The 24449-nt window shown below is 38.4% G+C and overlaps 2 protein-coding genes across 2 annotated transcripts; one reads left to right on the top strand and one right to left on the bottom strand.

Annotated features, from left to right (window-relative positions):
- Window positions 1–263: 263 nt before the first annotated feature.
- LOC113337278 lies at window positions 264–1555 on the top strand. The gene is made up of 2 exons (XM_026582991.1): window positions 264–945; window positions 1031–1555. Exons 1-2 carry the CDS (start codon window positions 335–337, stop codon window positions 1215–1217), a joined length of 798 nt encoding a protein of 265 aa, XP_026438776.1. The 5' UTR covers window positions 264–334; the 3' UTR covers window positions 1218–1555.
- Window positions 1556–17810: 16255 nt separating this feature from the next.
- LOC113337254 (oligouridylate-binding protein 1-like) lies at window positions 17811–21677 on the bottom strand. Its single transcript, XM_026582963.1, has 12 exons — window positions 21469–21677; window positions 20886–20947; window positions 20552–20654; window positions 20231–20307; window positions 20084–20145; window positions 19909–19996; window positions 19742–19817; window positions 19613–19643; window positions 19081–19200; window positions 18918–19003; window positions 18638–18811; window positions 17811–18389 (listed from the first exon to the last, which is right to left on the bottom strand). The coding sequence occupies exons 1-12, from the start codon at window positions 21589–21591 to the stop codon at window positions 18105–18107; spliced, it is 1287 nt and encodes a 428-aa protein (XP_026438748.1). The 5' UTR covers window positions 21592–21677; the 3' UTR covers window positions 17811–18104.
- Between the last annotated feature and the right edge of the window lie 2772 nt (window positions 21678–24449).

Here is a 24449-nt window from a genome sequence, read left to right as displayed (position 1 = left end):
CAAAACAAAATAAAATCCTCTAGAATTCAGTTCAAATCATTTTTTAATGCTTCAAAAAAAATCATTTTTTAATCATCCCTTTTATAATTATTACGTATATCATTTAAATATTTATTTTAATTAACTAATTAGAAAATAATTTGTTCTTTAATATCAATGGTTTCAAACAATTCTAACATCAATTCCTGTGGGCTCTTAATTTTTTCATTTTCCTAAAATTATAAATATTTCCATTATCTCATACATTTTGGAGATCACTCATCAACTTAACTCACCTCATCACCCCTTTCAATTCATCGATCAGAAAACCAAAAATTTCATTTCATCAATCATCATGTTGATTACTACCAAAACAACTAATTCACCTGCTAGTGATGATGAGCTTAGTCTCTCAGTTCCAATTCTAGAGATCAAAACCCAAAATGATCATGATTTCATGAACATTAGTCCTCCTAATCATAACCCAATAGAGGCTAGAATTCTATCTCCAAGGTACTCGAAAAACGTCACCGTCATCGGAGGCGGAGGCGGTGTGGGTTTGGGTATTGTTGCTGCACTTGACTACTTCAGTTGCACTGTTGACGGAGAAAAAACCGTGACAAAACTCACTTGCGGTACTAATCGGTCCAATCCGATCGCCATTTCCACTATTAACAAGTATACTAAAGGATGTGAAGGTTTAATAAGTCTAGAGATGGCTACTAGTACTACTGCTGCGGCAGCAGCTAGTGTAAGATCGATGTATTGTGATGGAGGTATTGAAGATATGAGAAATCAAAGGTTAAATAAATGGAGACAAGTTGGTGTGTTTTATGAATCTCCGTCACCGGTATTTTATAATAATACAAAAAGCGCCGTTGCCAGAGATTATCCGCCGTCGGATTTTCTTAGTTCATGTTATTTGTGTAGGAAAAAGCTGCATGGGAAAGATATATACATGTACAGGTACAAATTTTATCTTGAATTTCCTCATAAATCTATTGGTTTAATTTGTTTAGTTTCTTATTGGCTATAATTTATGGGTTTGCAGAGGAGAAAAAGCGTTTTGTAGTACAGAATGTCGATACCAACAAATAGCTGCCGATGAGCGTAAAGATAAGAAGCGTCCTCGTCGTAGAAACAGTGTCTCGAGATCATCTTTCGATGTATCATCATCCGCCGGCGGCTCACTTTACTTGGAGGATCATCTTTTCTCTCCTGGAATAAGGGCAGTATAATTTATACGCAACAGGGCTCTGCGCACACTGAAAGACGATCGGTTTAACAGAAAATGGTTACCGCCTTACGGGATATAGGATTATGATGCAGAGCAGAGTAATGTTAATGTATGGCTTTCGCTTCGGATCAGGCCTCAGGGAGCAAACAAAGAAAGTTTTGGTAATGGTTGGATTAATGAAAAATATACAACTCTGTTATAAACGTGTAATTATATTAAGAATATCTCCAGTAAATTTCGTTTATTATCGGGATATCTTTGTGTCTAGCTCTATAAATAGAGGCTTTAATGTTTGTCTATTGTAGTGGTGAATAGAATTTGTCTCTCCTTCTTCTTCCTATTTTTTGTCTCCTTCTCTATTCACAACCACGTGACTCTAATCACTGAGCGATAAATTTTTCCGTCTCAAAACCAAAGTTGAAAGGTATATAATCAGACCGCCTGATTGGATATGAAGGTTTTCTCCATGGATTCACAACTGGTGCGACAGGGGCAATCACAAACTTTAAACTCTCTTTATTAAATTATTTTTTTAATTATATTTGTTTGGATGGTAAAATATTCTTCTACCTCAAACACGAATTTAATGGTTATTTGTTGAGAATCGGTCCGCTGCTTTTTTCTCCAATTAAAAAATGTAGAGGGTACCTGTAAAAAACTCTCTGATGCTTAAGTTAGCTAGAGTTTTTCACAGGCGTATTACTGGGAAAGATTGATTACCTTTAGGATTGAGAACCCATCTATTTATATGTTGCAAATCAGGATCTTACCCTCATTTTCGAGCTAAGCATGAATTGCATTAACTGGCCTTACATGCCTCATGAATTGCATTGACTGCCCCTTGCATCCCTCCTGTCATGAATTGCATAACCGACCCTTGCATGCCTCCTAGAATGGCTATTGAATTAACCAAGCCAAATAGTGCAAAGAGTTGGCCCAAACAATTAGGTGTACACATGTCAAGCCTAAAGAGAGAAGTGTGCATAAACCCATAGTGGGGCATAAATATCCACAAGGAAAACTAGTGTGGGATGAAATATCAACTAGCCAATGGTTCAACTCGGCTAACTCAGTGAGTCAACTCGGTGGGGCGTAAAAATCTGCCAGTGTTTATACATGGGGTGGAAATCTTCAGTCGCATCGAAGCTTGATGTACCGCGAAGCATATGATCACTTATGGAGCTGCCGAACGAAACTTGGTATGGCCGCCGGACTTTTACGCCGACGTTGGAATATGCCAAAAGAATATTCTGAGTTGATGTCGTGGCACCACATTCATGACGTGGCAGATACTGGTTGGTAATCGGTGCTGACATGGCAAGCTGACTGGCACGTTGCTGACGTGGTAGCCTGATGACGTTGCAGCTTCTAGATGGTCGTTGGTGCTAACGTGGCACCCTAATAACATGGCATCTTGCTGACGTGGCACCCTGGCTCGGTACTTAATGATGATGTGGTGGTTGCTTACGTGGTACTTTGATGAAGTGACACTTTGTTGCCGTGGAAGTTTGATGACGAGTCAGCTTTTGGATGGTTGCTGGGTGCTGAAGTGGCACCCTAAGGACATGGCACCATGGCTCGGTACTCAATGATGACGTGGCGCTTTGATGACATGGCACTTTGCTGACGTGGAAGAAGTCTTGGCCTTTTGCTGACGTGTCTTCTTGATGACGTGGTGCCCTATTGAAGTGTCGAATATTGTTTGGCCAGTTTTTCTGACGTGACACGCTGACGTGACAGCTGATGTGGCAGTGGTGATGTGTTTTCTTACTTGCTTGATTTGAACCTATGCACATGGGCTCCTATGTAAGGTGTTTGTGAGGCCTAGTTATCCATACTTGGATTATAAAGAAATAATATTTTGGCGCAATGAACCATACTTAGCTAACAAGAAGAGCATTTTAGGCCTAAGCAAGCCCATTTTTGGTGTAATTGTAATAGGGTACACACATCGCCCCTTCTTAATTCATGACTCGCTGTGGGTTAAGAAGTTCGGGTTCCCCAATCGTACTGGCAACTGAATTTGCATCATTCTGGAGTGTTGCATAACTCACCCCCAAGCGCGTTGTTCGGAGTATTATGCAACTCGTCCCAAGGAATGTAATGATTGCGCTGGGGTGTTGTATATCTCGCCCCCAAATAACTGAGGTGATATAGAACTCGCCCCCAGTATATAGTGGTGTCATGCTGCTTAATGCTCGCAAAAGGGTGCACCTCCCTGCTGCATTTTGCTCGGCATGGAATGAGAAGTTGAATTTTTTCTATTATCTTGAATTCGCACAGGGGGCCAATCCTACTATTCAAGATGCGCGCAGAGTTGAGATGTGTACATTTTCACATGTCTAGACAGGTTAAAATGTTCGCCACATTTGCTGATAGGGCTGGCAACGGATAAATATCCGCCGGATATTGGCCATACCGATAAGGTTAAGGTTAAGCGTTACCGGATATCCGGTATCCGATAATATCCGACGGAATCTGGAAATTCTAATCCCATAAGGTTAAGGTTAAGCTATCGGATATCGGATTTTTATCCGACAAAATCCGGTAAGTAGGAAAAAAACTTAAAACTTAAAAAAACAGTCTTAGTCTTTTTGAGTTCAAAATGTTCAGTGAAAAGTACAAACCAATACAAGCACATTGTGTACAAACCCATACAAGCACATTGTTTAGAGTTTACTCCCAGTCTAGTGAATGCCGCTGACCTTGTTGTACCCAATTTCTTCAATAAAGCAATAACAAGTGGATGATTTTCATCTGCTACTTCTGCTAATCTCTTACTCGAAGAAGGTGCTGTTGAAGCAATTGTTGAACATTCAACACTTTGATCTTCTTGTTCTGGTTGTTCGGAATTTTGTTGACTGCTTGAAGTTCCAACTCTATTGGATGTTTTTTCACTTTCAGACATTCTGAGAACAACATGAACCAAGTATTAGATGACCAAACAATCATACATACAAACTTCTAGAAGGCAGAACACATAAAGAAAGTAAAACAGAACACTTAAAGAAAGTAACTTTGAAACAATAGATTAGATCCAGGAGAGATGCTCAAGATATACTCCTAACAGTATTTGAACTCAATCTAGAATGTCGGATGAATACAAGTCTTTAACTAAAGCACTTAGTTCAGAAGCATATATCAGTATGACTAACTACAAGTATTCTTCTATGTTAACAAAATTAGAGAACCTAAGTACAGGCTACACAAAATTAGAGAACCTAAGTACAAGCTACAGTAGTATGGTGGTGCAAGGAGCCGTGGAGAAAGAATGTAGCATTATTAAAAGACAAGAAATCATCTTAGTTGCACTGATAGTGCAGAAACATAAACCATGTTAGTTGTTGCAGAAAATGAAAGATTCAATGGTTGTTCGACCAGCTTGGTCAAATGAGACAAATGTCAAATTGCATAAGATGTATTTTCATTATTTCTCTACCAAACTAAACATAAAAGTAGATAGACAAACACAACTATAATCTACACATTCTAACATAAATCCCTAATTATTCTTTAAATTACACAAAGCTAAAGCAAAGAAACTACGGGTACTATCACATTTTTTTGTACTTAACATATAAATCACTTTACAAGCGGATAAGGTGATGAACTGCCGATGGTACTGTAAATAGCCTCTAAGTTCTTGCCTTACTTTACTTTAAAACTCCATCACGGCATCATAAAATTTAACATTCAATGTTTTATTCAAAACTTGGTTTAAGGCGGATCTAATATAAGCCATTTTATAGTCCTCGATACCAGACCATGAACATTACCAAGTTCGGGAGTGCAGCACAGGGTATACACAAAAGCTAATTATCACGGCTCGGTAGATACCACTTGTCAGTTTTACTAAATAGAGCCTAGTAAACATCAATTATTAGAAAGAGTTATTTCTAAGTACACTCATCACCAAAATAACTTCTGCAGACTGCAGTGCAGTTGCCTGAGTCATTAAATTTTTGAATGGTTGTTCATTAGTTTCATATCATAACATATGTTGTGGAGCCAGTACCAATAAAGAAAGAAAAAGGAAACATATCAAAACCAGACACTGATTCAGCCTGTACATGCAATGTGAAATTGAGATAGATAAATGAAAAGCTTCTTATCTCCTATCGCCTAGCTTAGAGGTAATGATTCAGAGTGATATGAAAACGAAACCCGTTGTTAGTGGATTTTGTATTCCTGTATCATTTCGATCTTCTATTTCTAGCTTTTAGACTGATGAGAATCAGATACTGAGATACATAATACAATTGAAAGTTGAGAATCACATACTGAGATACATAATACAAAGTAACAAATCGATTTCAAAACCAATAACAACAACAATCAAATACCAGGCAAGCTGCAATCGATTTGTGAAAAAAAAAATCAAAACCTAATTTTGGAATTCTCAATTTCATATAGTTATGAGTTGATTTTGACAAAACCTAATTTCAGAAACATCAATCATGAGTTGATTTTAACAAAAATAAACAAAGGGTTTTGATTACTTACATGTTTTCTGAATGAAAAACTAATCTTCTCTGAGAATCTCTGACCAAATCAAAACACCACCATCTATCGATCTAACTCACGAATCATCAATCTTTCTCTTAGTCTCTGGATCGATTTATATATTCCTCTCTTTCGATCTAACTGACTAACTCCCTCACTCAGTTTCTGATCTCTGTTAAGAATGAGAAAAAATACTCCCTCCGTCCCACCATTAAGTGACCTATTTGGTTTTTTATTTTGTCCCATCATTAAGTGACCTATATCACTAAATAAGGAGATATTTTTCAAATAAAATTACCCTTTTAATTGATTATAAGAAATATAAGAAATATGCATAATTTGATAGGCATGTTTATATTCGTTACGTAAGTGTTTTAAAATGCTTTTCAATGGTATAAAGTTTGCGAACATCCGTGGTGTAGTTTGAGAAATAAATCATTTCAAAATTTCATTAATTATTATCCATAAGGATATAATTGTAAAAAATGCTTAAAAATCTCTTTTTCCTTGCTTGCCTTAAAATTTGTGCAAACTTCAACTAGGTCACTTAATAGTGGGACGGAGGGAGTATTAAACCTAAAGAAGCTAGAAGAGACGAAGAGTAGAAGGATAATTCTCGACATCTAATACCTGGGGGTTGGAATTACAAATACACCCTTGGGCTATCGGATGTCGGATATTAACCTAACGGAAATGGATATGTCGGATTAAATCCTATAGGATGCCGGATTTTTGGAAACTGATTCCGGATTTCGGTTATCCGTTGCCAGCCCTATTTTATGATGTTCCATATGATGGGGATACACTTGGAATAGGGTGAAAATGCTTGAACTGTGCATTATCCCTATCTGTGAGGTGTCAGAGATGTTGCTGACAGTAAACTTGAACTGTACTATTTTGCCATTTAGGACTGAATGCGGATTCGAATGCCCGCGGTAGCTTATAATTAAACACGAACATCTTTGATAGAGTTTGGAATACGAAATTAATATTGAATTAAATTTCTGAATGGAAATAATAAGATAAGTACCTACTGCTCGACAAAGATGCCTCGTTAAAACCGTTGCGTGGAAAACCCAGTGGGATAAAACCAACATAAAGGAAAAAGAGTGCAGCACAGCAGGATTTGAATTCCATGGCTTCCACGATTTTGAATCTTGAGTACCATCGAGGTTTCTTAGGTAGTAGGAGCGACGAGATGCTGGCATGTCCACTATTATGGACCTTCCCAGTTTTCTCCGAGCTTTCCACAGTTTGGTTCCATTGTGGCTGCTTGGGTTTTCTTAAACACATATTCTCCTGGTTTGAATGACCGTTCTCTGACTTTACGATCATAGCTCAGCTTGATTGCCTGCTGGTATCGGACCAACTGCTGTAATACTGTTTCTCTTAGTTCTTCCAGCAACTCTTTATCTAAAGCTAGTATACATTCATTCTTTCCAGATTTCACAGCACGAGTTTTGGTAGTCTTGAGATGTACCTCGGTGAGAATGACTTCCTCTATCCCATAAGCCTGTGTAAATGGTGAAATTCCAGCGGATGTTTTTTGGGTCGTTTGATAGGATCATAAGACTCCAGGGAATTCTTCTGTCAATTTTCCCTTCGCTCTCTCCGGCCTTTTCTTGAGATTGTCCATAATAACGCGATTGGTTGCTTCCACCTTCCCGTTGCTCTGAGTATAATAAGGAGATGAGAAATTGTGGTGAATATTCAGGTTCTTGCAGAATTCTTTGATCACCCCAGAATCGAACTACTTACCATTGTCTGATACTAACTCGCTTGAGATTCCAAATCTGCAGACTATATTCTCCCATATGAACCTTTTCACATCATGTCTGGTAACATGTACCAATTCCACTGCTTCGACCCATTTGGTGAAAAAATCAGTTTCGGCTATTACGAATTTAACGCCTCCAGGAGATTTGGGAAGTGGTCTGGTGATATTTAGTCCGCACTTATTGAACGGCCATGGATTAAAAATTGAATGCAATTCGTTGGCGGGTCTTTTAGGAATTGGTGCGTGCTCTTGGCATGGCATGCAATTTTGCACGTATTCTTTATCACTTTCTGCATGTATGGCCAGAAGTATCCCTGGGAAAGTATCCTGAGCGCGAGACTGCTCCCTCCAGAATGGTTGCCACATATTCCTTCATGAGCCTCCGCCAATATCTGTTTCCCTTCTTCGGCTGATATGCATCTCAAAAATGGCTCCAAAGCTACAGGTTTGCGGTACAGATGTCCCTCGATCATTAAATATATCTAAGCATTCTTTTTAACTTTTGAAGCGAGATGCTCATCTTATGGGAGTTTAATGATTGTCAAATACCGAATATAAGGCTGACGCCGGTCTGAAGTGTTTTCAGTAGGATTGCTTGAATCACCTATCACTGGACTGTCAACATCCATATTGTTGTCAATGGTCTTTTAGGAATTGGTGTGTGGTCTTGGAATGGCATGCAATTTTGCACTATTATTTATCACTTTCTGCATGTATGGACAGAAGTATCCCTGGGAAAGTATCCTGAGCGCGAGACTGCTCCCTCCAGAATGGTTGCCACATATTCCTTCATGAGCCTTCGCCAATATTTGTTGCTCTTCTTCGGCTGATATGCATCTCAAAAATGGCTCCAAAGCTATAGGTTTGCGGTACAGATGTCCCTCGATCATTAAATATATCTAAGCATTATTTTTAACTTTTGAAGCGAGATGCTCATCTTATGGGAGTTTAATGATTGTCAAATACCGAATATAAGGCTGACGCCGGTCTGAAGTGTTTTCAGTAGGATTGCTTGAATCACCTATCACTGGACTGTCAACATCCATATTGTTGTCAATGGTCTTTTAGGAATTGGTGTGTGGTCTTGGAATGGCATGCAATTTTGCACTATTATTTATCACTTTCTGCATGTATGGACAGAAGTATCCCTGGGAAAGTATCCTGAGCGCGAGACTGCTCCCTCCAGAATGGTTGCCACATATTCCTTCATGAGCCTTCGCCAATATTTGTTGCTCTTCTTCGGCTGATATGCATCTCAAAAATGGCTCCAAAGCTATAGGTTTGCGGTACAGATGTCCCTCGATCATTAAATATATCTAAGCATTATTTTTAACTTTTGAAGCGAGATGCTCATCTTATGGGAGTTTAATGATTGTCAAATACCGAATATAAGGCTGACGCCGGTCTGAAGTGTTTTCAGTAGGATTGCTTGAATCACCTATCACTGGACTGTCAACATCCATATTGTTGTCAATGTTCTCGGTATCTCTCTGTGTTGATGTAGTTTCCCTCTCGCCCCCACTAGCGTGTTCGAGATCCAGAACAAAGTATCGACTGCGGAAGATAGATATGCTAAAGCATCTGCGTGCCTGTTTTCTAGCCGTGGTCGCTTCCCAATAGAGAACTGGTCGATTTCATTTGCCAGCTCTCTCATATGATCCAAATATAAGGCCATCCTATCTTCCTTGGCTCTACAGGTTCCCAAAAACTGGTTAAGAGAATAGAATCAGTTACCAGCTTCACGTTCTTCGCATCTAACTGTTTGACAGCCTTTAAACCGATAATTGTTGCTTCATATTCAGCTTCATTGTTTGATGCTTGAAAACCCAATCTGGTCACTTTCTCGATCCTCGAACCTTCGGGAGTAAGGATGACACATCCAACTCCAACTCCACCAACATTTGATGAACCATTTGTAAATACGGTCCATAATGGTTCAGGTGTATTAACCTCCATTGTGGAATCGCCCCAAGTCTAATCAATGGATGACTCTATGGGTTTGAACAACTCCTCTTCTTCTCCGGCAACCGTTTCTATGTCGTCCACCGGAAAATATGCTAGCAGTGCGGCCAGGGCGTGTCCCTTCTCTGCAGTTTTGGTTTCGTACTTCATTTCATACCCCCCATAAAATTTGACCATATGGCTAGTCCGCTGGAATCATCAGCACATTCCAAGATTCTCTTCACCGGGTATTCTGAGTAGATTACGATCTTCCTTCCTTGGAAATAAGGTTTGAGGTGACGAGATGCGTGCAACAGTGCAAGTGTTATCTTCTCAATTTTCTTGTACCGTGTTTCCGCCCCCGTCAAAGATTTACTGACGAAGTAAACAGGCTTTTCATGTGGATCTGTAACAAACAGCACTGCGCTTACGGTGTTCTCTGTTGCAGCCAAATAAACTCCGATAGGTTCTCCAGTTTTTGGACTCACCAAAACTGAGGGAGTTGACAAATATTGTTTGATCTTATCGAAAGCTTTTACGCACTCATACGTCAAACCGAAATTTACTACTTTCTTCAAAACATCAAAGAATGGTTTGAATCGATCCGACGAGCGTGAAATGAAACGATTTAAAGCCGCTAATCATCCCGCTAGCTTCTGGACCTCCTTTTTCGTTCTTGGGAATGCCATCTCTCTGATGGCTCTGATTTGCTCCGGATTCTCCTCGATTCCTCTGTGTGTCATCAAGTATCCAATGAACTTTTCTGAGGATAGCCCGAATGAACATTTTGCTGGATTGAACTTCATACGATATTGCCTCAAGATATCGAACGTCTTCTGCAGATCAAGAAAATGCGACTCATTTTGCTCAGATTTCACAACCATATCGTCGATATATACTTCCATCGTCTTCCCAATCAGATCCTTAAACATATGGTCTACCAGATGCTGGTAGGTCTCCTCTGTGTTCTTTAGCCCGAACGTCATTACAATATAGTAGTAAACTCCCCTTTAAGTCATGAACGCATTATTCTCTTGATCTCCCTCGAAAAAAGGTATTTGATTATACTCCGAAAACCGTCCATGAATGACAGTCTCCCGTACCCTGAGGTTGCATCCACCAAATCTCTCATCCGCGGTAGCGGGTACGGATCACTCGGACATGATTTTTTCAAATCAGTAAAATCGATATAGACACGAATTTTACCATTCTTCTTTGGAACAGGTACGACATTAGAAAGCCAGTGAGGATACTGCACTGATCGAATAAAGCATGCTTCCAACAACTTTTCGACTTCTGCAGTAACTCCATCTTTTTTTATTTGTGTCGTATTCCTGATTTTCTGACAAACTGGATGGAACTTCTCATCTATATTCAGCGTGTGGAAGTCTACATTCGGGTTTATCCCAGATATCTTAGCAAACCTCCATGCGAAAACATAGACGTTTTCCCTTAGCAATGTAATCAAACCATCATGTTCGTGTGCAGGAAGATCTGCCCCTACGAACATTGTTTTGTGCTTCTCATCTCCAATATGGACCTTGATCAGTTTCTCAACTGTTGGGGGTTCCGCTGCGTCCTCTCCCATATATGATTCTGAAGAGAGAGGATTCTGTAATTGCTATTTCTGCTCGACTCGCAGGATTTGGTTCCCTATAACTTCCGACTTCTTATATTCGTCCATAGCACTCTCATGACACTTGTGGGCGGCCATCTGGTCGCTCCTAACTTTTACGACTCCTTCACGGGTAATAAACTTCAGACAAGATGATATGAGGATGTGACTGCATCGATCTCATACGGCCAGTCTCGTCCTACGATTGCATTGTAGGTATCTCTACAGTCAAGCAACAAGAAATTTCCTAGAACGGACCTGTCATCCACTGTCATAGGCATCTTCACTTTTCCAATTGCCTTTGTAACTTCACCGCTGAAACCGATAATTGTATTTTCATCCTCTTCGATCAGTTCGTGTGGAAGATTCATAAAGGAATAAGCTCCTGAAAACAGCACGCTAACTGAGCTTCATGTATCCACTAGAATACAGTGTACACTAAACATGCCAAACCAAGCAGTTATAACGATAGCATCATTGTGGGGAGCATATAAACCTATCATGTCCGCTTCATAGAACTCGATCTTTGTGCATCCGAGCTCCCAAATTTCTGCTCCATTGCCACTGACAAAATAGATGTGATTTGTTAAGTACCATTATTTTAATTTCCTAAGCTTTCTCCTGGTCTCATCTTTCGATGTCCGCCTAGTCATTGAATGGATCCTGGCGTGACTGACATTAATCAGATGTGCGTTAATCACATGGGTTGCGCCAAATTTCCCAGGACCTTTCCCAAAATCCTTTTTCACGTACTCTTGTAGTTTTCCAACGTCTATCATTCGTTGGACCTCGATTTGTAAAGAGAGGAAATTCTCAGTCTTGTGACCATGGTCTTTATGAAAGTTGTAGTATTTGCTCTTATCACGTTTATCACGAGTCTCCGCTGGCAAAGGCCGAGGGGTGCTCAAATCCTTGCTTATTTTCTTATGCAACTCTGTAAGTCGTATGTTCAACGGTGTCAGCTTTATATCATGATATTTCTGATATCCAGTTTATATTCGTTCTCCTTGGTTTTTCTCTCGGACTTCACCTCGATTGTTGTGTTGTCCGCTCAAACGGTTCTTCGACTTGTCTTTCTTCCCATCATTTGGATGATTGGATGATATGTTAACTTCTCTTGTCTCTCGAGCTTTGGAATCATCCTCCACTCGAGCGTATTCTTCTGCTCGATCATTCAACTCTTCCAGAGTTTTTGGTGGTCTCTTGACCAAGGAACCGTAAACACCCGTTTGATCATATTGGTATGCATGTTCGTAAGCTTCGATGACGACTTGGTCTGGCACCATCCACATCGGATAATTCTTGCTTGAAGCGCCGAGTAAACTATCTGATGCTTTCCTCCTTCCGAATTACTAGAAGAAACAATGCGTGGCATCCCTTACGATCACGTCTATTGTACTTGTAGTGAGAGTAGAATTCTCCAATCAGCTCATGGTAAGTACCGATCGTCTGTGCCGGGAGTTGATTGAACCACTTTATTACTCCACCATCCAGTGATTGTTGAAACATTTTGCAGGAACTTACTCTCCTTTTCGAGCTAAGCATGAATTGCATTAATTGTCCCTTGCATGCCTCCTGTCATGAATTGCATTGACTGGCCCTTACATGCCTCCTGTCATGAATTGCATAACTGTCCCTTGCATGTCTCCTAGAAGTTTCCAGAAACTTCCTCCATGGCTATTGAATTAACTAAGCCAAATAGTCCAAAGGGTTGGCCCAAACAATTAGGTGTACACATGCCAAGCCCAACGAGAGAAGTGTGCATAAGCCCATAGCGGGGCATAAATATCCACAAGGCAAACTAGTGTGGGCTGAAATATCAGCTAGTCAGTGGTTCAACTCGGCTAACTCAGTGAGTCAACTCGATGGGGCGTAAAATCCGCCAGTGGTCATACATGGGGTGGAAATATCCAGTCGCATCGAAGCTTGATGTACCGAGAAGCATAAGATCACTTATGGAGCTGCCAGACGAAACTTGGTATGGACGTTGGACTAGGCCGCCAGACTTCTTCGCCGGCGTTGGAATATGCCAAAAGAATATTCTGAGTTGATGATGTGGCACCTCAGTGATAACGTGGCAGTCACTGGTTGGTCATCGTTGCTAACATGGCACGCTAACCTGGCACTTTGCTGACGTGGTAGCCTGATGACGTGGCACTTCTGGATGGTCGCTGGTGTTGATGTGGCACCCTAATGACATGGCATCTTGCTGACATGGCACCATGGCTCGGTACTTAATACTGACCTGGCGTTTGATGACATGCCACTTTGCTGACGTGGTAGTCTGATGACGCGGCAGCTTCTGGATGGTTGTTGGTGCTGACGTGGCACCCTAATTACATGGTACATTGCTAACGTGGCACCCTGGCTCGGTACTCAATGCTGCCGTGGCATTTAATGTGGCGTTTTGACGGCGTGGCACTTTGCTGACGTGGAAGCAGCTGTGGCATTTTGCTGACGTGTCTACTTGATGACGTGGTACCCTGCTGCCGTATTGAATATTGTTTGGCCAGTTTTGCTGATGTGGCATGCTGATGTGACACTCAATGCTGACGTGGTAGCGATGATGTGTCTTCTTACTTGCTTGACTTGAACCTATGCACATGGACTACTATGTAGGGTGTTTGTGAGGCCTAGTTAGCCATGCTTGGTTTATAAAGGAAGAATGTTTAGACCCAGAAAACTATACTTAGCTAACAAAAAGAACATTTTAGACCTAAGTAAGTCCAATTTTGGTGTAAATGTAACAGGGTACAAACAAGATTCATGTGTTGGATCGTATTCCACTACTGATGTTTTGTTTGTTTTTTCTTACATGAGTTGATTCTTTGGTTGGATTAGCATCGTTGCTCAACTGGGGACGCACTTACCTATTCGATTGGGAGTGCAGAGATAAAATAAACGACTAATGGCCGTCCATCATCATACAGTAAAATCTCGACAATTTTTTAATTATTCATATTATAATTCTAAGTTTTTAATCATCGTACGTATTCAGTTTTGTTATGGGTGACCAATATCAAACAATAAGCTTGGTTATCGTCTCTCCTCTCCTCTTTTTCTTTTCACAGTGAAAGGAAAAACAAAAATAAAAAATTCATTGAAATATGGTTTACAGTTTTTATTTTTCTAATAAAATTGTAGTCACCAAAAATTAGTGTTTTCTTTCTTCTTTATTTTTTTTTTTATAAAGAAATAAAAACAAATCTATCAAAAGATGGTTTACAGTTTCTGTTTTTTTTAATGAAACTGTAATCACCAAAATATGGTGTTATTGCATTTTAATTATTTTCATGGTTATTAATCACGTGCATGGTTGAAAAACCTACGGTCAATTCAATTTGGTATATTTGTTAGACGAGGATCAAGTGATTTACATATGGTTTGTATTTCATTTTATTTTCTACAAGAAACCATCCTCCAACCTCAAAATAGGTCTTCTATGCTATAACTCAAACAAAATGTTTTTATTTTTTTATACGAGTTTGGTAAACCGTATAAACTAATTGGTGCTAATTTTCTCCATCGTTTCTATAAGATTGACATATTTTATAATTTTTGCCAAAAAGGAGTGAATTTTTAGACCACATAATGGATTTTTATTTATTTTTCATCGTCGATATTGACAATAATTTCTTTATTTTCTTAAAAAGAATCATATAAACAAATTGAAACTGGTTTCTCTGTAAATCCAAGAAGGATGAGATGTCATTGCAAACAACAATGAGGCGGAAAATTGATGCATTCCTGGGGGATATTTGGAAATTTTTAGTTCTCTTCCTCGTATTATTCTTCAAAATTTGAAGTTGTTCCACTTGTAGTTGGAATTGGACACTAATGATCAAAGGATGTGCACCCGGCTTGTTAGCCTATATAATTAGTCCTTAAGCGACTTAATTGTTCTTTCTATAAATTTCTTTTGCTAACATAAGTGTCCATAATTTTTTTTTTTTTTGGAGAGTTTGCATATGTCTAGTACCAATTAATTTTGGGTTCCAAACGTAATCCATGGTTGATATTAAATATATACATCTATTAAAAGAACATTTTTTGATGTCGTTTATAATAAGTATATGTCCTAAATTAACCGGATAATACTTTATGATTGAAACTTGTTTTCGAGATAAAATAATTTCCATCATAATCAGGGGATGACTATACACTGCCGAACGTTGGTATTTATTAACTTAAAAGTTATATTGATTTCTCTCCTATCACGATCAAATCGATTAAGGCTATCATTATACGATTGGAGTGAAATTTCATATTTTTGTTTTATATAAACTTTTTCCTCTTAAGAAGAAATCCAGTCACATCTAACTGATAAGTAGCGCTCTATAAGAGACTACAGGTAGTGCTCCAATTGAGTCAACCAAATTATAATTCATGTTCTCAAATTTAATATCTTCTCATAGAAAATGATGAGATTATAATGCCCGCGGGCGCTGGTACCAGTTGATTGAATTTTTTTTCTTCAAGATATGCATACACTGGAAAAAAAATTGGACCGTGAAAAGCTAAATATGGTCGAATATTCATTTGCAGTAGCTACTGAAATAAATGATGGTGGTTGTGAATCCCTCTGCAGAGGAATATGGACATACGTGATTGGTTGGCGTACAATCCAATTAGGTTGGATTAATTTCTCCGTTAACGCAATATTGGATCCAAGACTTAACACCTTAAAATTGTCAAACCTATTACTTACAGGTTGGTGTAGTCATAATGTGTTGTATGAGAAATATGTTCGTTGTAAAACTGATTTGAGGGTTTTATATTTTTCAGACCCTAGAATTGATTCCATAAATTTTTGTTCTCCTTAATATGATGCTTTTGGCGTGGTAGTCCTTGAAGGACTCAAATTGCATTTACATAAGATATGTGATTGGGAACATATTCAAATTTGTAATCCTTGTTGGATTAAAATTATATTATGGCAGCCACCTGACTCGATTATGTCAGGTTGAACAATCCTCTATGTGTTTTTAGAGTTTGGTATAAAACCAAAAATCCGGACTAATTAGTTGATTATATCAACTTTATATATAGGTCTATTTAGAAGTCCTTAAAAACACAAAATCCACGCTTTAGCAGCATAAATTCTATTTTTTTTCTTCTTCTTTCTTTCTTGAATCTGCAGTTAGAATTATGCTAGCTTAAACTCGTCTTTGAAATCGAGTTATTATTTTGATGCTTTTCTTTTGTAAAACTCATGTAGTTGGGTTAGCATCTATATTTACGTCGAAAGTTGTACTCTTTTCCCTTCGTTTTAGATTTTGTCCCATGTGGGTTTCCTGAAAAGGTTTTAACGAGGCAACATCTTGTTGATGTTTATTTTTCTTTCAAAATATTGATATTTGTGCTCTTTTTTCTTCGTCCAAATTTTTTTCCATTGGGTTTTACTGGCAAGGTTTTAGTGAGGCAATTTATTCCACATGATGGTCATCCAAGGGGGAGTTGTATAATTTCTGTTATTTGGTGGATTCCCACCATTAACTAGGTCATTTTGTTAGACCAAATCAACATAAAAAGCCCTTAGTAATTTGGATGTCATTCCGATCCACATAAGGTATGACCACAAATTCAGTTTTGTTCACTTATGGTAATTTATTTACATCTTGGCTCTTTGTTGAAGAAACTACGTCAACAACTTCTGAAAATCATATCGGGAAGCTAGTAATCCATGACACATGTTCTCAATATGTTGAAGAAGAATGTAGACTCTGCAAAAGTGTTAATCGAAGACAATACTGCTTGTGCAAAAGAAGACTTCATCAACTATCTAATATCTTCATGAAAACACAACAATCATCTGCATTCAAGAAATTGTTCATCAAAATTGGGAAGTCTCGACTCAAAGATTTGCAAGCCAAGAATTTACTGAAGTACTCATCAGGGGGAGCACCATCATATAAGGTGCATTCTATTGGACTTATCGTGTTGTACTCTTTTTCCTTCATCAAGGTTTTTTCCACTTGGTTTTCCTTGTCAAGGTTTTAATGAGGCAACATTTACGTGTCCAAATTTTCTCTAAGTTTTCTCAGTTGTACTTTTTTTTTTTTCCTTCGATCAGGTTTTGTCCTTCTAGAATTTTCCTGACAAGGTTTTAACGAGGACATTAGTTTAGACACAATGTCATCAGGGGGAGTGTTATAAACGTGTAATTATGTTAAAAATATCTAGGATAAATCTCGTTTATTACTGGGATGTCCTTGTGTCTAGCCCTATAAATAGAGGTTCTAATGTTTATCTATTGTAGCAGTGAATAGAGTTCGTCTCTCCTTCTTCTCCCTATTTTATGTCTCCTTCTCTATTCACAACAAGCTTAATAGTTTTGTTAATTGCTGATAATTACCCATCAAATCTTTTGAAACTCAGCACTGAGCACTCGTACTGATAATATATGTACCTTCAACTTCATTGCTCTCTTTTTCGGTTAAATTTACATGTAATTAAAGCTGGCCACTCGTACTGGTAATCTACATATCTTCCGATCCTGAGTTCATCTTGTAATTTGGGGTGTGCTTGTGCAACTTCCTTTCTCAGTCAGGGTACAAATTACCAGCACACAATGGTTTGGCAAAACAGCAACGGCAAAAATACATGTACACCTGAATTTCTCCGAGGAATACACCCCCTCGAGAAACTCAGATTAAGTCTAGTGGAGTGATATTGACTAACCATAGGAGACTGACGAAAAAAGAGGAAATGATCGAGCCCGAGGTTAACGGAAAAGGAGGAAATGATCGAGCCCGAGGTTAACAATTCATATCACAGTACTACTATGAAACGAAAAACGCATATAAGCTCAGTAACCAGGGAACAGCAACTACCAATTACCCCAGATATGTAGTTATCAATCCCTGTAAGGAAATGTAAAAAGCTACACACGATATATCCATATAAACGGTAAAAACATCACTTCATACATCGATAAACAAACACCATAACTTAGTCTGAGATAAAAACCAGCGTAAATTAGCATAGAACCTAGATTCAACTGCAACTGCAGAAAAGAAGAATCCGAGGTATATTGCCTGCCTGGGAATCACTTACTGGTAATACATGAGTTGTTGGGCAGCAGCAACATTCGGATATCCACCATCATACATTACCTGGCTTCCTCCCATACCCATTTGTGCGTGTTGCCCTTGATGATGGTGGTGGTGCATTAGGGCGGCTTGGGGGCCACCCATCTTGCTCATTGCCAGCTGTCTTTCATATGCCAACAAGTCAGCAGTTGAAAGACCGGGATAGGGAGAAACAGCAGCAACAGCGGGAGGAGGGAGAGGGGTGGAAATTATTCCTGGTGAAGTGGGTTTGCTACCCCATGAGCACTGCGACAGAGATAGAAACAATCAGGTTAGGCTGAAAAACACGTAACATGAAGGTCAAGGGTTGCCAATCATCGCGAGGAAATCGACATGCACATAATAAGAATGTTAAAGAAAGCTAATATAAAATGTTAATCTTTAATAGGAAATCAACATGCACATAATCGACATGAACTTCTTTGTTTAGTTGATCTTTGTTAATATAAAATGTTAAAGAAAGCTAATTACGAAGCTCAGATGGTGACACTAACCTTAATTGTCTTGCCATACAGCATGTTAGCATTTCCCATCTGAATGCCCATAGCTGCTTCTTCGTGGGTACTGTATCTCACAAAACCAAACCCTTTATCTCGTTGGACACGAACTTCTTCAAGTACTCCAGCTCCAAGAGCATGAAAAAAGCGGTGGAGATCAAGCTGGGTAACCTGCAGAATAATAATACGTATGAAACTAAATAAACAAATAAGGTCAACTTAGAAACCCTCAAGGAAACTTAGAGCCTTTAAAAGTACAGGGCAGACTGGTTATTACCTCGGGAGCAAGGTTGCCCACATAAACTGTGGTGTATTGTGGGTTATTTTCAGGGGCATCTTCGTTCTTCGTCTGTTGACCATCATCTGCACGGGAAAAAAAGATTGTTATGTTAAAATGTCAGCAATTACTTCCTTGCATGCCATCTTGTAGATTAACCCACCTGAAGTTCCATTCGAGAGTTCTGCCATGCTTTTAGCATCAAAGTTCTGTTTATCGTCATTGACACCAGCACCTTTTGTTGCCCAGTTACACCGTATCTGTCTGCTGCCAAGCCACTTTCCTGCATGTTGCACAAAGTAAAGCAGAACCTGAACACTGTCAGATCTCAAACATACTGACAGAAATGGAGCAATGAAAAATAAGATTTATATAAAAATATAGTAATTTCCCTACAGCTGATGCTAGAATGCAGGAAAACATAGCAAATGCATGAGCAGTGCGTCATCAGTTTTTTAAAATGCAAAAGTGGGATAACATGGTGATACTGGAGTCATGGACACATATAAATAGGACATCGTGTTCCATCCATAAGATCAGTTTTCAATAACAAAATGAGAACTGAAGAAAGGCATCATAACAAATAACCAGTTTAGAACATAACAGAGGTAAAATAAATCCAATGCTAAAGTTAGACCTGAATCGAAACAAGTAGCAAGTGCTAATAGGAGATCGAACTAATGAAATTCACTTACCAGTCAAATCATTTATTGCACTCTGGGCTTCCTGAGGAAGTAAACCAAAAATAAAACACCATGAGCATGTCCTCAAAAATACAATGCACAAGGAAACAAAACAAGATTAAGCTCAGAAACGTTAATGACCTGTTCATTCCTAAAAGAAACAAAACCAAACCCTCTTGAACGCCCAGTCTTCTGATCCCACATAACTCTTGCATCTCTGCAACCACCAAAAAGTAATACCTTGTAAAATTATAGCACACAATATAAACGCACCCAGAACAAATACAGGAGAAAGGAAAAGGACTTACGAACAACTAGAATAAACTGAGAAGCATGCAAATAGGGTAGCATCTGTAACCTCAGGGCTAAGATCACCAACAAAAATATTGAAGTGACCTGCAAAGCAAAATAATGTCACACGGATCAGTGAAAAGACTACAATAAAGATACCAACGAACGAATATCTATGGAGTATCGCATCACCTGAAGTGTCCTCTCTCTGACCACTGGCATAGGCCCAGTTTACCTTAATAGGTTGCCCAAACCTGAAATTCCCAGTTCACAATTTAGAGTTAGAGCAGTATGATAAAGCGGTAAGCAAAAACACACACACAAAAAAAATCCACTTACAAATGCCTCCCATTTAGACTCAAAATAGCAAGTGCAGCAGATCTACGGTCGAAGTAGTCAACAAACCCATACGAGGACTGCAGAAAAGTAACAGTAACAAAAAGATCAGCAATCATACTAGTTTTTGGATAGATAAAACTCAATTAGACAGAAAACTATGAATGAAGTGAATTGCCACAACCGAACACCTTGAAAGCTAAGTGAATGGCTTACATAAAACACCCTCCAAGCACATTGATGTCATGAGAAGAATAAGCTAGAACTATCTATACAACTCGAATAGAGGATATGCGTTCTGATACTAGTACAATGAAAACAGACCTTTTCTTTCCTGATGAGCTTGCATCCTTCAAGGGGACCAGCGCCTGCGAAAACCTCTTGTAGAAGTGGTTCTGTAACCTGAAAGTGAATGTTGCCCACATACCTACATTTTTTTCACAAAACGTAAAACTATGAGGTTAAAATAAATTTTTTGAAAATCTCGCACAAGCATAGATTTGGAAAACTGACGAGAAGAAACACCAATCTAAAAAATGTTTGGTTTAAAATGTTACGTATTATATCAGTTGTTCCTATCAGTACCAGTGTAATAGCTATGGCGGAACCAAAAATGCAAAAGAAAGAAAAAGAAAAGAAGTGTCCTAACAACACTCACACACTGCGGCATGTACTCGAATCAAAACCAGGAGGTAGATTTCCACTTGGGATTGGCTCTATCTGCAAAAATCAAAATGTAAAAAAAAAAAAAAAGACGAAAAAAGAAAATTACCCCTAAATCAATAAAAATCTCCCTTATCTAATTATCAAAATTTAACATCAAAACCAAAACTAAAAATTCAGCAACGAAAATTTGACAGCATGATATGATCTTAAGAAACCTAAACCCCAATGCTGCCCACTAGCTAACTAAGTAAAACCCTCTTAAAGGAACCATTTTTATTGATTCTTCTCCCCTTCCAAGCTCAAAAAGGAACAGTTTTACTAAAAAAAAAGGAAGGATTTTTACAAAATTGAAATCAATCAAACTCAGAAAGGAGCCATCCTTGTTGATACTTACAACCTACAAACCTCAAAATCAGCCACCACGTACATAGCTCAAAAAGTAGCAATTTTTACCAAAAACGGAAACAATTTTCACTAAAATTGATATGATCAAATCAACCAGAACTCATGAACTATTACAGAAGTCGAATCATATAAAATTGGGTTTGTGAAAAAGAAAAAGCAAGACTACTTACTTGTGAAGGAGCTAAGAGAGCAGGATGAAACATAGATTGTTGTTGTTGCTGCTGCTGAAGAAGAAGTTGTTGCATCAACTGTTGTTGCTGCTGCTGTTGTTTCATCCTCTGTTGATGCTGCATTTCTTCTTCTTAATTTGATGAATTGAAATTTGGGGGATTCAATTAGGGTTTATAAAAATAAACGGGGAAAAAGGAGAAGAAGATGAGATTTTAGTCTTAGAGATTTCTTATGGAAATGTAAAAGTGTGGAAATCCTAGAGATTTGGTATTTGTTTTGATCATCAAATCATCCAACGGTTGAGAATTATTTTAAAGAAAAATGATTACCACAAACCACTGATGATCTTAAAAATAAGAATCTCACGGGTTAATTATCCTATTATCGTGGGGCCGCCTGTTTGCCACCTCTAATAGGGGCTGTATGCAGGTGGGTTTTTTTGGGGCTGCCTAGGGTCATCAAATAATAAATAGCATGCCCCTTATCCTACTAATTTCAACAATGACTAATATATCCTTAATTAAATTGTTGTCAATTAAGATAATTAATCAAACTAATTAAGATCAGTGAAAGGATTATACTAATCATAAGAGCAGGGCCGGCCCTGTCATATAAGCAAAGTAAGCGGTGTTTGAGGCCACAAAAAAAAGGGAGGCCACGAAATTTGAAATTGTTGTATAAAGATCATATTAGGTGGCTGATCCACCCGCTGCCACATCTTTTGTGGGACCCTCGTGACTCACCAAATTAAGACACCCACCATACTGTCCTTGACTTGATCTAGTGTACAGGTTGACCAGATGGACCAAGTCAGCTTAATCTTATGCTCTTTATAAGTATCCATTGGAAATGGATAAATATGCCACTAATGAGTTTTCATTTGTATTACACGTATTGTTGTATGTGTTGAGAAGTGATTCGACCACCTATAAGATCTTAGCATTATAAATACCCATACAAGGGTTTAGTGTAAATGAAGTTTGGAAGTTAATAAATCTCTTCCATTTTGTGACTACTTTACGTCCCATTACTTTGAATATTTAGCATCACACTATCTATTGGGAGTTGTGGTCGTTCCCAATACTAAAGTCAGTTTTTCCAGCATAATTAAAAGTATATCAGTAGTTGCAATACTTGTTAATTTAATTTAAGTTTTGATCAATTGCTATGGTGCTGTCACAAATTATGAAACGTTATCGGCGCGAGGCTGTCCTCTGTGCCGGCAATCGACTCGCTGCTAATTAAAGAGAAACTTGTTGCTGGATAAATTAATCAAGCTGCCGATCACGGACAAGACATATTTCACTTTATCATTTAAGTTTTGTTTTATTAATTTAATATATGGGTAGTTTGATACTGACTCATGTGTTTTCAAGTGACCAGGATAGCGGGTGATCAAAGCAAGTTCTTAACTTTCCATGGGTGGTAAATTGCAAATTTTAAAGGGTGCGACTTATTTGAATCACGAGCATGCACTATTACCTGTGGGAAAATATGTTGGCTAATCGGTAGGTAATGGTAAGGATCATGATTTAGAAAATATGGAATGTTCTTTATCATTTTATTGTGGTACTAACAGTTTTTAACACCGGTAAAGCAAGAAATTGCGCATCCAATGATGGACAGTGTTTTGCTCTGATAATTTCCAGAAATTTTGAAATAGTTCCACCAGAAGATGGGACGTCTGTGGCATAATATGGGTATAAAATGTGTGCTCCGCTAGCCCGTTGGTCCCAGAAGTGACCCGTTACAAAAGTGCTAGCCGTTTCTATCGGCGGTCCCTGAAGCGACCAACTAGGCAACTTTGTCATAAACAGTTTATCCATTTGCGCATTTGTAAACTTATATTTTGTTGACCTTGAAGGAGACAAAGTTAGAGATTTGTTGATATTGTATTAGTACCATATGTGTTTTGATGTTTATCCTTTGTTTTAAGTTTTTTTTATTTTTTTTTGCTTATTTTTGTCAGTAATGGATTCCAGAAGCAATCCATGAAATGTTGACTCCAGAAGCAGTCCAACAATAATCCAAAATTTATGGATTCCAGCAGTAATCCATAAAATAGATTCCAGAAGTTGTCTATCGATATAGTTGGATTCCAGGAATTAGCCATAAAATTTTGGGTTCCCGAAGTATCCCATGGTTACCAAATGTTTTTGTTGATGACTCTACTATTTTTCTCTCGTCTATCTTTTCCAAAGGATATGGATTCCAGAAGTGATCTATCCAGTAAAGATATGGATGATGGAGATATTTGTTTCAAAAACATCGGAACAATAAACACAAATTTCCGAACCACTTTTATAACCTTATAGGGGTTTTTGCGAAATGTAAAATATCATTTCAGGTTCGAATAGTATGATAGACGTCTGCAGAAGAGCGTATATCGTTTTATTTAGTGGTGTAGTATTTGCCTTATATTCTATCAGGTTCCAGAAGAATCTGTTGAGTTTTAGAATATTCGGTACTATCACCTTGACACGATAAATGAGCATTTTTATGGAGTATTTTGTTACTTCACTTGTTTTTTTACCAGAAACACGTTGTAAGGCTCTCTGGGATGTGCCATAGGAGAATTCGAACAGTCGAATTCAACGTTTTCATTAGCCAGAAGTATAATGACCCTTGAATTATTCATGCTCGGGCATGCTTGGTTTAGACACCCAAGTTCTACCAAAATGAGTAGAACGACCCAAAATGCTCATGGACATCCTATACATAACCTGAAGCTTATGTCGAATAAGGATGTAAATTGTATTGTTTTTTCCCTGTGACATTTGGCTCTTTAACTAGCATTGACAATTACATTATAGTGACCCGTTGCTGAATCACCGACATTAATCCCTAGAGAGGATTTAAGGTGGCATTTGTAGGGTTTATTCACCCTGCACTATGGGTAATTTTTCAGTATTGATAGACACATCTAATTGATGGTCTCTTGTTGATATTACACGTAATGTTATGATTGCCAAAATCGTTT

Source organism: Papaver somniferum, unplaced genomic scaffold (assembly GCF_003573695.1).
Source record: "Papaver somniferum cultivar HN1 unplaced genomic scaffold, ASM357369v1 unplaced-scaffold_158, whole genome shotgun sequence".
Lineage (NCBI taxonomy): Eukaryota > Viridiplantae > Streptophyta > Magnoliopsida > Ranunculales > Papaveraceae > Papaver > Papaver somniferum.
Note: the sequence above shows the minus strand (reverse complement) of the source record. Positions and strands in the feature narration are given on the sequence as shown.

Bases quoted from the DNA above. Each gene is read 5' to 3' on its own strand.
- LOC113337278 (XM_026582991.1), top strand. From the start codon at position 335: ATGTTGATTACTACCAAAACAACTAATTCACCTGCTAGTGATGATGAG. The intron at 946-1,030 runs GTACAAATTTTA...ATGGGTTTGCAG, and splicing joins AAAGATATATACATGTACAG to AGGAGAAAAAGCGTTTTGTA.
- LOC113337254 (XM_026582963.1), bottom strand. From the start codon at position 21,591: ATGCAGCATCAACAGAGGATGAAACAACAGCAGCAGCAACAACAGTTG. The intron at 19,201-19,612 runs GTAAGTGAATTT...TGCAACATGCAG, and splicing joins TGCAATAAATGATTTGACTG to GAAAGTGGCTTGGCAGCAGA. The intron at 18,812-18,917 runs GTAATAACCAGT...ATTATTCTGCAG, and splicing joins TGGGCAACCTTGCTCCCGAG to GTTACCCAGCTTGATCTCCA.